Source organism: Podarcis tiliguerta, assembly GCF_965153285.1.
Source record: "Podarcis tiliguerta genome assembly, chromosome: 16".
NCBI classification, from domain to species: Eukaryota; Metazoa; Chordata; class Lepidosauria; order Squamata; family Lacertidae; genus Podarcis; species Podarcis tiliguerta.
The window spans coordinates 12,135,050-12,150,273 of record NC_139549.1 but is presented as its reverse complement, the minus strand read 5'-3'; the positions used below and the strand labels follow the sequence as shown (position 1 = coordinate 12,150,273).

General features: G+C 46.3%; 1 protein-coding gene and 1 long non-coding RNA gene across 3 annotated transcripts; both read right to left on the bottom strand.

The window, feature by feature from the left end:
* LOC310665994 (uncharacterized protein) lies at positions 1-5,094 on the bottom strand. The gene is made up of 2 exons (XM_083416396.1): positions 3,914-5,094; positions 1-1,729 (listed from the first exon to the last, which is right to left on the bottom strand). Exons 1-2 carry the CDS (start codon positions 4,167-4,169, stop codon positions 1,353-1,355), a joined length of 633 nt encoding a protein of 210 aa, XP_083272522.1. The 5' UTR covers positions 4,170-5,094; the 3' UTR covers positions 1-1,352.
* Positions 5,095-8,303: 3,209 nt separating this feature from the next.
* On the bottom strand, positions 8,304-14,399 carry LOC310665987. Of its 2 annotated transcripts, none has more exons than XR_014505739.1 (10): positions 14,269-14,399; positions 12,785-12,823; positions 12,021-12,055; positions 11,393-11,440; positions 11,130-11,153; positions 10,691-10,754; positions 10,325-10,398; positions 9,901-9,953; positions 9,407-9,506; positions 8,304-9,174 (listed from the first exon to the last, which is right to left on the bottom strand). It is a non-coding gene; the product is annotated as an uncharacterized lncRNA (long non-coding RNA). The 2 variants fall into 2 exon arrangements; XR_014505740.1 differs by lacking the exon at positions 14,269-14,399 and adding an exon at positions 14,011-14,246.
* Positions 14,400-15,224: the final 825 nt, after the last annotated feature.

The following is a 15,224-nucleotide window of genomic DNA, read 5'->3' as shown; positions in this document are numbered from 1 at the left end:
TTTTTTATGATGATGATGTTTTATTAGATTTGTAACCCACCTTTCGATTCAAAAATTCCCAGGACAGTAAACTACAGTCCATTAAAATACATCAATATATAAAAATCACAAAACCAATAACATTATAAAACAGAAATTCCAACAGCAGAAAACATCAGTCATCCCCATAGCTTGAAGAAAAAGATACATCTTAACTTGACATCTATAAGCATTTAGTGTGCGGGACAGACATCCAGGCGGTGCCATGGGAGAGAGAAACCTGCTTCACAGTGTCTTACTGTAGGAAGAAGCCTTATACTGAGTTAGGTCATTGGTCCATCTAGCTCAGTATTGCATACACTGACTGACAGTGGCTCTCCAGGGGTTTAGGTGGAGGGTATTCCCAGCCCTACCTGGAGATACCAGGAATTGAATCTGGGACCTTCTGCATGCAAAGCAGATGTTCCAGCAGTGAGCTATGGCCTTTCCTCCAGACTACAGCTGCTGTTAGTTCAGCAGCCTCCATTCCCACTTGCTTCTGGTGCCCACAGCACATCACTTGCTAGATGGCAGTGTGGGTGAAGCATATTTAAGGTAGTTGTGTCAGCAAGTTTAAGCATACCATGTCGACCTGGAGCTCTGCTAGAGCCATTTACCCCACTCTGGCACCCAGCTGAGCCCCTTAAGTTGCAGCAGTTGCAACTTGGGAGTAGTGACACTTTGCATACTATAGATGTATATCCCTACTTGTTGGCTTATACCAATGGTCACCAGTCGTTTTAGACCCATGTGGACACCACCCACTCTGGTCACTTCTCTCTATCCCACCCAAGACAGATTGTGCACAGAGACAGTCTTTGCTTTGCTGAGGGATCTGGGGGAAAGCTGGATCCAGTAGTATTCATCTGAGTTTTGGAAAGCACGTAGAGCTGAAAGAGGAAGCAGGAAAGAGCATCATCCTTCCAACTTCCTCCTTCAGCTCTTTGCACATTTCAAAGGAGAAAAAGATAACCACCCTCTTGACAAGGGGGGCAAAGAGACTGAGCGTGGGCTCAGAGGCCTTGTGAGCCTCGGAGGAAGATATGACTCTTGGTTGATACTTTGGTTCCTTCGACGTTCCCTTTAGCCTATACGAATATAGATATATATTAAGATCTACTTCCGTTGTTTGACGTAACTTTGACACTGCCAAGCAGAAATGAACACTGAAGTAAAGTTTGTCAGGAAACTACCTCCGACGTGCTAATGGCAGAACTGGAGTGTGTGTTTGTGCGTATATCAGTCTGTGTGCCCTTTCCCTCACACCCTCAAGTCCCAACAGTTGCTAGGCATCATACTCCACCGTGGAGCGAGCCCATCGACGTTCCTGTTGCCTAGCCATCCGGCCTGGGCACGCTGCGCCACAAAGTGGCCAAGAAAGGCGGGCAGCGCAAGGCCCCACAGGCATCGTCTTCCGGACAGACAGCCTTGACGCACATCTTGGCCTCCTGGCCTCCCTCGGCGCTGAGGAAGGGCTCCGTCACGTCGAAGCGGACACCACAGGCTTCCCTGCTCAACAGTGCACGTCGGTTCCCTTGGCGGGCTCGCAGGTACTGGCGTAGGGAGGGAGGGGTGGTGAGGAGGAGCCTGTAGGGAGGTGGCTGGCCTCCCCCTGGGGGCTGCTCCAGGTTCAGGAGGACAAAGGCTTTGGTGAGTCTCTCTCCCTTCTGGCAGCGGAGATGCAGCATCCAGCAAAATTCGTAGTCCTCACCTGTTAAAGAGAACAAAGGGGGGCCATTGTTAGCATCCCTCCAGAAAAATAGGCCTCAGCATCCTTTACCAGCTGAAGGAGTGTGTCAGTGACCATGAGGTGCTTCTGGGAACAACATTTGCCCAGGTCTTTCAACCTGCCCTGTGCCTGTGATTGTAATTCGTGTGATTGTACTTTGTTTTAAACCGTTTTGAATATTGAATTTTAAGTTGCGGTAACCTTCCCTGGTGTCTTCAGGTGAAGGGGTGGATATGAAATCAAATAAATGAACAGCAACAATCTAAGCAGAGCCCTACTGCACAGAACCACAGAAGGGACCACGTGGGTCATCTAGTCCAACCCCTTGCAATGCAGGAATATTTTGCCCAATGTGGGCCTTGAACTCACAACCCTGGATCAGACCAAAGTTTCATCGAGTCCAGCATCCTTTTCTCACAGTGGCCAACTGGATGCCCCAGTGGGAAGCAGGACTTGGGTGCAACAATGCTCTGGCTGCTAGCAAGTCCCAGCAGCTGGTATTCAGAGTGCTGCTGGATTAGGCCCCAATCTCATAGGTACGTTTGGGAAGCCCACTAACAGGGCTTGAGTGCAAGGATGTTTTCCCTGCTTGTGATTCCCATCAACTGGTAATCACAGGCAAATTGCCTCAAATCAGATTGCCAACACTTCTCTCCTCCTGGGCCAGAGTCCATCAGGGCAGTAGCTGTCAGGCAGAGGAGCAAGATAGCAAAGCCTCCTTAAGACAGGCCTGCAAACATATATTTTTTAAATAACCCACAAACCCTGCACAGTTCAATGGCTATAGAGTTTGGACTTCCAGGTCCTTCAACTTAACAGTTGCTCTGTTTTTTGCAAAACCAGAAGGCAGCAAAAGTGGTAGAGCATCTGCTTTGCATGCAGAAGGCCCCAGGTTCAATCTGTGTCCCCTCTGGATAGTGCTGAGAGAGAACCCTGGTTGAAACCCTAGAGGTACTGCAGCCAGTCTGTGTAGACCGTACTGAGAAAGACAGGCCAATGGTCTGATGCAGTGTAAAGCATCTTCCTGTGTCTTCTTGCTTTCAAAACAGTCCCCATGCACTACCTTGGCTATCCTTACAACAACCCTGTAAAGTAGGCCCATATTAGCTCCATATTGCATGTACTGTAGTGGGAAGGGTAAAGCCTACCTATGCCCCCCATCAGCACTTGCACCTGGACAGCAGATGGAGGAGGTACACAGACTGATCTCCATCTTCCTCTCTATGGCTGTGAACACACCATACATTTAAGGCACATTTAAAGCATTTGACATTTCCCCAAAGAATCCCGGGAACTGTAGTTCACACAATTCCTAGCACCCTTAACAAACTACTACTGTTCCCAGGGGAAGAGGAACCATGTATACACAGCCGGAAAAAAAGCAGTATGGTATTTCAATTACTGTACACGCAACTCCCCATTTACACAGGGGGTTACGTACCAAGGCACTGCACAACTAAGTGAAATTGCGTGTGTTGGGAACACCCTTGAAAGCCTGAAAACACCCCCAAAACCTCCTTGCTCAAACACCAACTCTCCACAGGGCTCAACGGTCGGTGCAAAGGCTTCTGGGATTGTACTTGCAAAGGCTTATGGGATCGCTAGGCGCTGTTTTCATGCTCTTTCAGTGGCCACACCTCCCTTTTGCATGCCACTTCCAGCTTCTTGGCGATGCACATGTGTGCGGTCATGCACATATTGAACGCACATAAAATGGTTGTCGCCAGTGCTATTTTTATAGAAAAAGAGGTGCTGGAACTCACCACAAACACCTCCCTCGTTCTCTTAGAATGGCAATGGCGCCAACTGAGTTCTGGCAAGTTCCTGCTGGGGAAAAAGCCCTGGTTGTCTCCTATAATTATTTACACCTTTGCATTTCAACATATAAATTAACGCACACAAAGATTATGGAAATCAGCATCCTTATCCCCGCAATATATATTTTTTTTGGGGGGTGGCATGCAAAAGTGACCCCCCTGCCTCTTCCCCCGCCCTCCCCACAGCACTCGGAGGCCTTGCAGCTCCTGTGACGCCCAGCAGCTGCAAGCAGAGCAGGGAAGCCACCCTGGGGTGGAGCCTGTGGAGCCCTCCCTGCTGCTGCTCCATTGGCTACGCAGCTGGGATTCCAAGGCAGCTTCGCTTTGGGTGGCCGTCCACCTCCCTTACCTTCCCTGCCTTCGTTGAGCTTCAAGGAGACGGAGCTCTTGGCGCCAACCATCCCGAGCATCGCTTGCGCAGCGCACTGCAGCATGCATGTGCTGAACCTGGGCGCCACGTGCGGCTCTCCCGACGGTGCTTCCGGGTTGTCTTCCTGAGGGCAGGGTGCGTCCGGGACCTCTGACTCAGGCACGTTGCCTGCCGTGCGGTTATGAGCAGTTGCGGCAGCCAGTATCAGAGCCAACGCCAGCCATTGATGACCCATCGCACGCTTCAGGGGGGCCGAGGCCTGCTGTGGGTCGGTGCCAGGACCAAGGTTCCCGCTGCCGAGAGACAGAGAGGAAGGGGGCAGGCTAACGAGGGGCTGGATCCGGCAGCATGCCTGGACTTGCTGCCGGAGGCTGGCTGTATGGATTCCTTCGCCCCTGCGAAGCTGCTGGGTGGGTGCCCAGAATAACAACTGCCAAGGGACGCTTTTAGAAGAGGCCTTGGAATGCCAGAGGCCGGGGCGAGGTCTGGATTTGCCGCCGAAGCCTGAGCGGCTTCCTTTGCCCTGCTGATCTCTGGGACGGTGCCCAGAACAACAACTCGGGAGGCATGTTTCTTGATGAAGGCCTTGAGGAGCCAGACACAGTGATAAAGAATCGACCTTGCATGCAAGAAGGCAGAGGCGTCTGTCTGCAGCGCAGAGTTAAACTGTGTGACTCATTCCTGATGGACACCAAATTCATTGAGAGGAGGGGGCTATCAGTATCTACCAGCCACAATGGTTGTGCTTTGCCCCACAGTGATACTTCTGAAAACCAGTTGCTGGAAACTACAGGAAGGGAAGAGCGCTCTTGTGCTTGGGTTTCCCACAGGTATATGGTCAGTCGCTGTGAGAACAGGATGCTGGACTAGATGGGTCATAGGCCTGATCCAGCAGGCTTTCCTCATGTTCTTAAGGGCTGGAAATGTTCCATGTGAAACCAAGCAGATTTGTGGCATGCATGTCAATCCCTGGCACATCCAGGTAGCGCAGTGAAATATTTCATGTCTGAAACTCAGGAGAGCTGCTGCCAGTCAGTGTAGTAAAACCAGAATAATTTCTGGTCACCGAAGAATTGATGTTTTTGAATTATGGTGCTGGAGGAGACTCTTGAGAGTCCCAAGGACTGCAAGAAGACCAAACCCATCCATTCTGAAGGAAATCAGCCCTGAGTGCTCACTGGAAGGACAGATTGAGAAGCTGAGGCTCCAATATTTTGACTACCTTATGAGAAGAGAAGACTCCCTGGAAAAGACCCTGATGCTGGGAAAGATGGAGGGACGACAGAGGATGAGATGGATGGACAGTGTTCTTGAAGCTACCAACATGAGTTTGACCAAACTGCGGGAAGCAGTAGAAGACAGGAGTGCCTGGTGTGCTCTGGTCCAGGGGGTCACCAAGAGTCGGACACGACTAAGCGACTAAACAACAAAGCCCAAGCAGGGATGTCTGGCAAATGATTCTCACCAGATCCCATTGCTACATACAGAGGTACCTCGGGTTACAAACACTTCGGGTTACAGACTCCACTAACCCAGTGCCTCAGGTTAAGAACTTTACCTCAGGATGAGAACAGAAATCGCACGGTTGTGGCGCAAGGTCCAAAAGCTAAAGTGGTACCTCAGGTTAAGAACAGTTTCAGCTTAAGAACGGACCTCCGGAACAAATTAAGTTCGTAACCAGAAGTACCACTGTAATTTGCAAGTCACAGCATCTGGCACCCAAAGCCAGCCAAGTGACTTTGTGAAAACCCCACAAATGCTCTCCTTTGCTCTGTCAGTAATGATACAATTAGCAATGAGTTACATACAGTATATGATTTTTGTTGTTGCTGCTGCTGCCTTTTCACCCCAAATCTGCTGCAGGCCTTGCTGTTCATCCGCATGACTCTGTGGCAAAAAGACAGAATAAACATCTCTCATGCAGTCCTTTCCAGCACAGAGATAGGGAACCTCAACCCAGACATGACGCCTCGGGACTCTTTATCAGGTCTCATCCCTCCCCCAGTGGTACACACTCTTCTCAGACCACAACCCTCCCTGGCCCTGCTTCCCGCCTTCCTGTTTTTGTTGGGCAGGAACGTGACCTCGAACTCTGATCATGCTTTCACTTGGCTAGAAGGATAGTGTGTGCAGAAAGCTTATTTTACAGATGTAAACTGCCAGGGACGGGCTGGGTGCCAGGCGTGCCAACTCAAGGGGGCGGAGGTGTCTTAAGCCCCCTCAGTATTTGTTGGAAGGGGGCCAGGCCCCTCAGTGTTGAGGGAGCCGGTGTGGTACAGTTTCAGCGGCTGGCTCCTCCAAAGTGCTCACACATACACCAGCCCCCCTTCAGTCTTGGAGGCAACTTGGCACCTTTGTTGGATGCAAAGGACTGGGGAACACCTAAGGGAAGGCTCAGTGGCCAGAGGAAGAAGACTGAGAAGTGGTATCAGGAAGTAATAGGGCTTAGTGAGCTGGGAGTCTGCGGCAGAAAGAAATCAAGGGCAGAAGCTGAAGCAGGGGAGGGAAACCAAAAAGCAGAGATGAGTGAGGCCTGATCCTGTCAATGACTCGCGAAATCAACTTGACATTTGTTGATACCCACTGGCCTGATGTGACAGCAACCAGAGCCTTCTAGCTAAGTAACTCCAGCAGCTGAAAGGCTTATGCACCAGAACCAGGTTTATGTATCGCCCAGCTACCAAATGCATCGTATAGCCCTGAGGCTAGAAGAAAAATTTATCGAAGTCCATATAGTCCCTCGGGAAGGTCTCTTATTGGTCGGAGAGAAGCAGAGGCCAACCAGAGTATTGTATCTGGAAGCAAGGCAGCTGGTAAGCCTGATCTTTATCAATAGGATGTAATGCTTTTTTAAAAACACCTTTTGATCCACAGGCGATTTCACTGCAGTCCTTCCAACAAGAGCATGCCATATATCAGAAATAAGTCATAGAAAGGACATACACCAGTTTTACAGGGAAGTTTCACAGCTTAAAGGTAAGTCATTGACACACTTCCTTGGGCCAAATAAATAAAAATTGTCCAGTAGCACCTTAGAGATCAACTAAGTTTGTTCTAGGTATAAGCTTTCGTGTGCATGCACACTTCTTCAGATACATTGAAATGGAAGTTATGCAGGCATGAATGATTTTCTGTCACCCCAAAATGTCTTGCCACTTCGCTTTTTGCTTACATCCTGATCTCAACAACATGCTAACAATTACTTGCTGTCCTTTGCAAGAATAAGTAGTGGGGAACATTCTTAGAAATGTCTCAAGAGGCTAAAGCTTGTCAACAAATATGGGTGTATGGAAACAACTTGACAGCTTATGAGCTCTCATCACCCACTGAATTGAGTGGCTTGACATTGTGAATTGGTGTTATTCATTATAGATGCAGTAGATGGCACTATGTAGCTGTCAATAGTTCCCTTGGCTTGTATAAGGAAAAGAAACCTTTTACCAGATTAACTTTATACCTAAGTATTATCATACCCAGCTCTCCCTCCATCACGTTGCTGTAAACAAAAATTGCCCTTTTCCCTTATGGGGCATCCAAGAGCCCATATAGAATCCTTACATAGGTTCCCTATTGGTAGGAGAGAATAACTGAGGCCAACCAGAGAATATTGAGAAGCAAAGCAGCTAGTAAGCTTGATCTTTATTGATCTGTTGCAACAGGGTACTCCCTCACACGCAGGAGAGGAGGACCCCACAAAATGCCGTGAAAGGGCTTTTGAAATTCCCATTCTCTAGATCAAGACCACCCTCAGAAACATTATGCATACATCACAGAAGGGGTGTAACCTAAGACCACCCCTCCGATACATCCCAGAAAAGGCGGTCTAAACAGAAACTTGAATGTTGTTTTTCTCCTGTCCTTGTTTATCTCCTGTCTGGCAGGTTACTTGATTGGATTGCTTGGGGAGCCTGGCCATTCTTTTGTAGTGGTAAAATACTCATTTCCTGGGCCAGGTCACAGGCTCACACCCTATTCATATCTTAAATGTGTCCTTAAGACAGGATTTGTGAAGGAAAAGACAATGGGGAGGCTTTTCCAGTTTGACCTTGCAGAGAAAACATTTGCTCAGTTTAGGAATCAAAATGGTTCCAGGTTGGCCTTCCTGTGCTGATCTATGTATGTGCTTGGTTGGTACACTTGAGCATTACCATATATCTAAGACCATAAAATTCCTATCACAACGTTTGCAAAGAGTGCCAATTTCAGGAAAATACATATGAAGAAACAAGGCAAGTTCTGCCATTTGCCAAGTTACTGGAATGGATACTGAAGAGCCCCATATATTGTGGTGTAAAGAAATATCCACTCAACATTGCTACAGACAACCCTTTACCCACGACTCAGGAAAAAAAACACAAAAGGCAACGTGTCACACATATGTAATTTATTCAGTACTGCCCACAATGCATTTCTATGAAATTTAGTTTTTGCCTAAAAAGCAAAGCAGTTTACAAATTGAAAGTCACCACAAAGCATAAAGCAACATATGTTTTTCAGGAAACTTGGTCGTTTTGCAGTTGTGCGATGTGTTCACATTGTATTGTAATGGCCATTGGCTACAAACAATGACATTGGATTGATTGCTTTAGCACTTCGGGTGGGGGGAATCAATCGAGAGAACTGACAGCTTGCTGATCATCTTGAGAACAGTCTCCAGCAATTGTGCATTGCCTGTGTGTGAAGGGGAGCAGGGCAGGAGAGAGAAAGAAAACAAAGACAGCAAAGATGAGTTACTATAGGTGACAAATCAAAACCATACACAACCACTGTGCTTGTCCTCCCATGAATCCCATCAGACAGCTCCTTCTGGAGTAGCGTTTCCTCTTCTCCGCTCTGCCAGCTCCAGTGGGTTCAACCTTTGCAGGTTCTGGAGCCAAGACAGATGGTAAGACATGTTGCCTTATCTCCTCATTGGGACTCCTCCCCACACCACTATACCAAAAGCTCATGTTCTGGGACTATGTAATACCCCAATCCTTCCCCTAACCCCCAGGAGTTGGAGAACCTGCGGCCTGTTCAAATGTTGCTCAACTGTAGCTCCCGTCAACCCTGGTTCTCCCCCCACTTGCCTGCCCTACTGTTCTCTTGCAGCGGTCAGTTTTTAAAACTCACCTGTTGGATGCAGAAGTCTGGGTGATGTGGGCTGGAAGGAATCAATGCTGCAGCGGTATCACAACTAAGGAAGCTACCAGTTACTGGAGAGACCAGTAGGAGCCCCGCATTGTCCAATTTGAGCTCTTCTATTAAAAGGAAAAAACAGAGATGTTAAGTATAACAAAGTCAAAGAGCAACTGTCATCTCCCATCTCTTACACAAATGTCGCTGCCATGCTCCTAGGCTCAGAAGGAACCAATCAGTCACAGAAATCAGACTGGGGCGGTAACAATCTCATCACTGGAGCCAACTTGGGAAGAAGAGGGAGTGCCCCCCCCCTCTCACAACCCCCCCAAACTGTAGAGGGCAAGCACTTACCCTCTTTCTATCTGCTGCCAGTTCATGTTGACAATGCAGAGATGGATGGTCCAGTGGTCTGGCAGCTAGCTTAGGAATGTAGTTGGCTTCAGGGAGTCATCTACAAGGAGGGGGGGAAACACACACACACATCAGACCCAAGGCCCAAAAATCCTGCTTAGTCTACCTAATTTGTTTCTTTGCAGTTTTTCAGCTGTTCAAACATTTTCATGGTTTTATAGATTATCAAAGTGAGCTAGTGAAACTCATCATTAAAACTGCAGGCAACTAACTGCTCAATCTTTCCTAACTTTTACGGGAGTCCTCTTTTTTATGCATACTGGAAAGTTACAGAGTACAGGGCTTCTGTAATCTGGACAGCCAGATATTTGAAAGTTTCAATCCTATATAATTACATGGCTGTAAGCCCCACCGAACTTCCAAGTAGACGTGAATTAGATTATATTTTAAGCTTTTCACATATGCTACCATTTTACCTATCAGATAAACTTTACCTGCTAAATCTCCACCAGGAATGGAAGGAAGGCCCCGATTCAGGTTCACCATTCTGCAAGAGAGATGGTTTTGCCATTTAGGGGGGAAAATCCAGAAGAAACAAATTGTCAAGCACGACCCTCTAGTCCACAAGGAGAAATCTTCAAATTTAAAGGAATCCCATCAGCTTAAAAACTGGAGCAAAAATGTAAGGGCTGGGACATTATTTAGCCAGGCAGTGAGGTTTTGATACAGCAACTACTACCACCACCTCCAGCTTAGACACTCTCCCAACTGATGCTCAGATTCCGCTTCTCAACAGCAAAATTCAGCCGAACGAGATTCCAAGTGAGATCATCATGTCAGTGGGAACTGGGGATGGGTGGGTGAATTGACTATTAGCAGAGAAGATAAAAGCAAGGTTAGCGCTATATGCAAACTCACTTTTCTTCCTTTGGAGACAGGAGGACAAGCAGTCCAGTCCACAAGGGCTGGCTCCCTGGAGTATGTCTTGCATTCTGAAGGAAATAAAAGTAATCTATGTACATAAATGCATATAAAAATGAACTTGATCTACAGCCCTTCCTCATCAGACCTAAGTCCCATCAGACAGTTCCTTCTGGAGCAAAGTTTCATCTTTCCCCTCTGCTGGCCCCAGTGGGTTCAACCTTTGCAGGTTCTGGCGCCAAAACAGAAGATAAGACGCAATAGGATTTCTTCATTGGGACCAGAGTGATGCTTTAGGTTTGAGATTCCTAGATCTTATTCTTGCTAGCATGTGGCTGTTTGATTGCAAGGGGAAAAACATACCTGTTGGAAGCACCGTCTTTTAAATTAACTGCTCCATTCTGCTGTTGGAAAGAAACTGCAGATCCTGGAAAGCAAGAGAAAATGATTATTATTAAGTCCTGATTTGCAGCTATGACCATCCAACCACACCCAAGTCCTGCTGAGCTCTTATGCCTCAGAAAGGACCACTCAGTCACAAGAAATCAGACTGGGGCGGTAAAAGTCTCATCACTGGGGAGACAGCAGGTGCGAGTTGGGTGGCAATACAGAAGCAAGAGCAACAATACACTAACCCAGAGGTTAGGAATATGTCAGGTCCTCCAGATGTTGCTCAACTACAACTCCCAAAATCCCTTCTAATGTGGCCAGGGCTGATGGAAGCTGAGACTCTAACAACATCCCCACCCCTTATATTAAGCAGTGCATAAATTTAAAAATGAGCTGTAGCTCCAATACTCACTTTTTTTGGCCAGGGCCCTTGTACCTGTGTAGGACATAAGAACTTGTTCAGTAAAAGGAAGCTCAAGCCAGAATGCATTTGCTACGCGGAGGAGCAGCAGTTTGATCAGGGCTTTGGTAACTCTATTGCCATGAGACTAAATGTCGTCCATCAACGTAGGTCATCATTTCAAACTAAACAGTCAAGCGCAAACAATTGAAACACACCCAGCGCACAAAGGTCTCACCTCCCCATCATTCAGATGCACTGGTCCTCAAACATACCTCTTAAGGGCTTTCCACACAGCTGCTCCTTGTTCAGGAATATACATCCTGTAATTAAGGAAATCGGAAGCATTTTTTTAATATATTTTGTATACCCATTCATTCCTCCCTCAGCAAGCTGGAAGGTCTTGTGTTCTCAGACAGGAAGCTGACATCACTAGACATCAGATATATGCTTGTCTATTTTAACATCACTGAACACAGTAAGGCAGCAAAAAAGAGCTCAAAACAGCTGGTAGGATGTGCTGGAAGCTTTCTATTTTTGAAGTACACCCAGAGGATTTGTCCAGAGAACTTCTGCTCCCTCCCACTAAAAATTTGCCACACTGGCTGCAACAAGACTATTTTGCTCCTTCTCAAATGTACTAGTTCCCCTTGCTCAGGATCTGAGAGCAAATCACCAAAAATTAGTGACTAGATAAACAGAAATATCTCAAGTTTAAGGAAAATGTTTTGGCTTCTACATTATCCAGCTGGTCATGTTATTCAATGAGCACTGTAGCCAAAGTGGCAGTTACAGAAGTGGTGGTAAATGGAGTGTTTTGTTTTAAATTGCAGCTCCTTGATGTCCTCAATGCACTTTAAAAATGGGGTTGGCAGACTTTATAAATATAAATAAAATACTTACATGTGGTACAGACACATAGCTGATGACTCTTGCAGCTGTAGAATGGGGGAATATGAAAAAAAATATATATCAAAAAATAAAAACCACACTGCCTTCAATCACTAATGCTGCTATACCAAAGGTGCGTATTAGGGGGAGACTCTACATAACTTGACCACATGGTCTTTGTGTCTTGGACACAGAACAATTTTGTCAGGGCACTTTGGCAAAATCTACTTCCATCTCCCACACTGATGCTCAGGGCTAGTGCTACTCAGAATCTGGTAAAGGTTTTCTCCACTGAAGCCTCAGAAAGAGAGAGTTCGTGGATTTCATCTCTGTAGCACTTGATGCCCTTGTAACAATGGCTAGAAAGGGCACCCAGGGAAGTTCTCTCTTTAACAGATTGCGCTACGCGGTACAGTTTAAAATATGATACCAAGTACAGCATTCTAAGGTCTTCGGAAAGAGCAAGTGGGCTTCATGGATCTGTTGGAACACATACACAGCCACCCAGCAAGAAATGAAGGATCATTGCAGAGTTTTATCCCAATCCTACTCTGCAACATGCTAGATCATGGTTAGAACTAGCTTCTAAAACATGGCATTCAAATAGAGTACACCTCATAGTACATTTTCAAGTTTTATGTTTAGACATCAATGTAAATACACAACATATTATATTTTAAAAACCTCCCATGTACCAAATGTCAATTGCCCAACAACTGCTCATCTTTCCAAGTATGTACAAAGAACAGCTTAAACACATTTGATTTCCACCTCACCTGGAAAGCACAGTTGCACATGATCTTGCAAATTGAGGTCTGGAGGGAAAAAAAGCCAACAGCTGATTATAAGCTAGACATTAAAAAGTGATATAATCTTAGAAAGTAGTAACTGACTATGGTAACCAGGAGTCCATTCTCAGAAACAAAAGGATGTCCTCACAGAACTTTTCAGTACAGGTCTGTGTAGTTTCATCAGAGAAAGACATTAAGTATACAGAGGGAGGGCTAGCCCCAGACATATCCCCCTTAGGGCTGGGGAATTTATACCAAAACCATACTTGATCTCAAAAGCTTTAAAACAAAGGTAGTCTGTGAGGGAATGCGCTCACTATGGATTTGATGTGGTGGGTTGGAGCAGATGGCTTACAAGAATGCCAATTCTAGGGCCCCACCAATGCTATGCATCCTACCACTTTAAACAGTCATGGTTTCCCCCAGAGAATCCTGGGAACCGTAGTTTGTTAAGGGTGCTAAGAGTTGTTAGGTGACCCCTATTCCTCCTACAGAGCTACAATTCCTGAAGTGGTTTATCAATTAATCCCCAGAGTACTCAGTGAAGGGTAGCTCTGTGAGGGTGATTTGGGTTTCGATTTCCAGTGACCAACTTTAATCAGAAAGATCTACAGCAGACCCTTAAAAGTTGTGGAGAAATGAAGACCAAACCTATGCATAATTTCTCAGAACCATATTGCACCAAGGTCAGATTTCTTTAACACAGCACAGAGCTACACCATGGGAAATCATTGGATTCCTAACAATTATTATTTTCTTAACAATAGAGAATAGAATAACAGCACAGAAAGTATTACACAAGCTGGATCAGATCCATAATAAGAAGTTAGGCTGTTGTAAGCCATCATATCTATGCTTCGTGGCCTGTGTTGCATAAATCTGCAAAAATTAGCTTATAAATACTGTAGCCTGGGAGCCTTGTGGTCGATGAATGGAATGTAAACTTTTTTTTTGAACTATTATGCATAATGCAAAAATGCTTGATGGGCACACAGGCCCGTGTTCACATTTTCTGATAGGCATCCAGGTCGGTAGGGTTTCTAAGCGTCCACAGGCACATACAAAAGTCTACTTTACGAGATATTTTATGAAAAGCAATAAACAAATGAAATCAAATCAAGTATCGATTACACCCAGCCGTTAAATGGTTAATAAAGTAACTTTCATTTGTATTTCAGCCACCTCTTATATAGAACTGGCCGAATGCTTACTCAGAAGTAAGTCCCACAAGAGATCCTAGGGCCTTGCGCCCAATTAAGCGTTGCAGGAGCTTGCAGGAGCATACGCGGCCCGTTGACGGCATACTTTCTCAACAAAAACGCTCAAGGGCTACTCAATATTCACACCCAAAGATGAGGGAAAGAGTACAGAAGCCCTTTGGTGGGATTTGCAGGCCTGAAACCCTCCACAAATCGCGGATGGCTCCGGATTAAAAAGCAATAACTCTTCCTCCTACGCCCTTTACCTACCTTGCCGCAGGACTGCCTTAGATAGAGAAACAGTGCCCGCCCGCTGAAGGGTTAAATAGTCAGTAGCCGCGGAGCATGCCGGGAACTCTTCCCCGCCTTCCCTTTCTGCCCAATGGCCATCGCTTTTTACAAATTCGGCCGTTTAGCGCGTGCATTGAGACGTTAGAACGCATGCGCCCTCTTTTACAACTGCTTGAAGACGACCGTGACCATAGAGATAGAAAAGAGAGAGCTCTATGGCCTTCTTTCTATCCCTACGATAGCCAGTACTATTTTCGAGAGATAATAGTATTACAGATTTTTCATGCTCTGTCCCTGTCTGCACGACACAACTTCTGGAGCGGAGAATTAAGGGGCTTTTACCATGGAGATATGAAGGTATAGAACCGTGTTACTGCCCCTCCTCTTTAAAATAGTCAATGGCGGCCATCTTCATCTCCTTTTCAATTGATACCGGAAGTATAGCCTTTGTGTGTCGCTCTAGTTTTTCAGATGACCTTATTGTCTCTAGGACATATTACGAAAGGGCAGGGCGGGAAGAGGACTGCGCAAGCGCAATAGAAAAACATCAAGCACGTGTAAAACAAAGGACACAGGGATTCCACATGCGCACTGGCCTCGATCGGCGGGGCGCGGAATGGAATGGAGCTGCAGAATCTCGAGTCTTTCTCCTTCTGCCACTCCCTGGAGCACGTGTAATACTAGTGATAGCGAGAACGGCCCCGAGCATGTGCAGAATTCTAATTCTTCCCTTGCCCTGAGCATGTATACAAAGGATTTCCGAACAAGTTTGCGATTCCTCCTCTTTTTGGTGTGCTGTTTCGCCCCAAACTCATCATCTGAAAACATTTTGCTTCCCCTTTGGCAAAATTATTGGGAAGCAAGTCAAAGCTTACAGTATGTTGCATACAAGGAAATCCATCTTTTTATCTCCTGTGCAAAGGCAGAACCACACA

Bases quoted from the DNA above. Each gene is read 5' to 3' on its own strand.
- LOC310665994 (XM_083416396.1), bottom strand. From the start codon at position 4,169: ATGGGTCATCAATGGCTGGCGTTGGCTCTGATACTGGCTGCCGCAACT. The intron at 1,730-3,913 runs GTAAGGGAGGTG...TCTCTTTAACAG, and splicing joins GCTCAACGAAGGCAGGGAAG to GTGAGGACTACGAATTTTGC.